Genomic DNA, 2,030 nt, shown 5'->3' on the forward strand with positions numbered 1-2,030 from the left:
ATGGTACTAGATACATCTGGGCGTTTTTGAGGCTTGGACGGTCCATAAACTTCAATAGGGTATAGATTGAGCTAGTCTAGAGCAATATGTGTACATCAGTGGGTGTAGCTATCACGAATTGACATTGAAAAATTTGTCTATGCATTAACAAGGACAGGAAAACAGTTGCACTGTTGTGCACATACATAACTGGGAAGACCGGTAAAAACATTACAATCACCGTACACATTCAATAGCATACGGGGCACAACCCCGGATTCGAACCCCATGGAAACTCACAGGCGCATTCCTTGTCATAGCGACATACCTTCAGCAGCTGAACAACAAAGAAGCCTATAACACTACTGATGACTGCCTTTAGAATGGTCACCTGGATACCATCGCCGCGAGAGATGCTCACCATCATGGGCGGCGTAGCCGTACCTCCCATGTCTGCAGATAAGCGAAGGGATAGCAGCAGAGACCATCAGTGCTCAACACACTTTCAGCAATGTGTAATGGGTTAAAGAACCACCAACACGCCACAGTTATTATGAGTAACGACTGTAGGTAGTGGTTTAAAGTCTTGCTTGACCCTAGCACCTAATGCACCAGAGCGCTGCCTGGCATAGCCCCAGTGTGAACACTCAAGCACGGTGGAGAAGAAAGAAACAATCGCAGAAGCCGTGAAATTGCTCGTGCCATATTCAAAATGTGCTCTAATTGTTCAATACCCATCAGTGAGATCATGAGTATGTCGTAATCATAGTGGTAACTTAGTCCATGTAACCATAGCAACAGTAGTCCATAAACAAAGTAAACCATACCGTAGTTCTGTTCGTCGGTCGGCGTGTATCCGTGTATGTTGGTGTGATCTACTGAGATGCCTCTGAAGAAATAGGCCCAGTCGAGTGCAATGGCCGACAGCGACAGCACTGGCACAATGACAACCAGCGCCAACTGAGTGGAGATATGCATACACAGATGAGTCAATACTTTATGGTCCGTTGGGGATTTTTCATGTATATTTATATGATTATACGGGGATGTATATTCTCTTCGTATAAGTGTACATCTGTACGAGCTTAATATGGGATGTATATTCCCTTCGTACCAGTGCACATCGGTATGAGCTTATTATGGGATGTGTATTCACTTCGTACAAGCGTACATCGGTATGAGCTTAATATTGGATGTCACGGTATGGTGGTGTGTATGTGAATGACATATACACAATTCTTATAAAACAATTATGTGAAGTCCACACAGCCCTCGGACAGTCGGGCAAAATATTGAGGGGGTGTTATTCTATACATTTACTATCGATTAATGTATGCATATGAAACACGGGAGAGGTCTAGAACACATACAGTTGCGAAAAACCTGCAAATGATGCACGCATACAATAGTCAGGTATGAGACATCGATATATATATGCAAGTACTCAATTTTGGCTTTCAGCGATGACGGATACTGTATTATGTAACACTGATACATACACTAGCAGCATCATCAGAACAATATGCATTCCCCAAGTGAAATACACATATCTTATACATTATCAGATATAGTTCATATATTAATGCTTATATGTATATATATATATATATATATACATATATATATTATATATATATATATATGATAGAATAAAGAAAAGATGATATAGAAAACATGAGACACATATGTATGCAAAATACATTTGTTGACGTCCTTAAATTGGAATTACCATAGCCACCTAAAACAACATCATACAGAATGCAGGCTCAAAAATCTACGTATACAAACACAGTTACAGAAACACAGCCCTGACGAACACCGCAAATCTACAACAAACTCAGTGAAGCAATGGAGATATGAATCGTCCATGCAAGCAAATGTGCACAGTAAAATTCTTATATAACATTGAATACAACTCCAAAACTTACCATTAAGCACGTAGAGACAGAACTAACGACATGATTGTGACTACACACGGGTGCCTATTTCGAACTATACTTCAGAAATGACCCATACACGATACGTACAGTGCTACCCATCACAAATACACT

At 40.4% G+C, this 2,030-nt stretch overlaps 1 protein-coding gene across 1 annotated transcript in view; it reads right to left on the reverse strand.

Moving 5' to 3' along the window:
• Positions 1 to 229: 229 nt before the first annotated feature.
• The window catches only part of SARC_08738 (hypothetical protein), a gene marked incomplete at its 3' end in the record, with an annotated part of 2,641 nt that continues 840 nt past the window's right edge, over positions 230 to 2,030 (reverse strand). Inside the window, exons 2-3 of the mRNA XM_014297271.1 lie at positions 807 to 939; positions 230 to 432 (exon numbers count right to left, since the gene is read on the reverse strand). Of these exons, the coding sequence (XP_014152746.1) occupies positions 230 to 432; positions 807 to 939 (336 nt within the window). The remainder of the gene's footprint in view (positions 433 to 806; positions 940 to 2,030) is intronic.

This window comes from Sphaeroforma arctica (assembly GCF_001186125.1).
Source record: "Sphaeroforma arctica JP610 unplaced genomic scaffold supercont1.817, whole genome shotgun sequence".
NCBI classification, from domain to species: domain Eukaryota; class Ichthyosporea; order Ichthyophonida; genus Sphaeroforma; species Sphaeroforma arctica.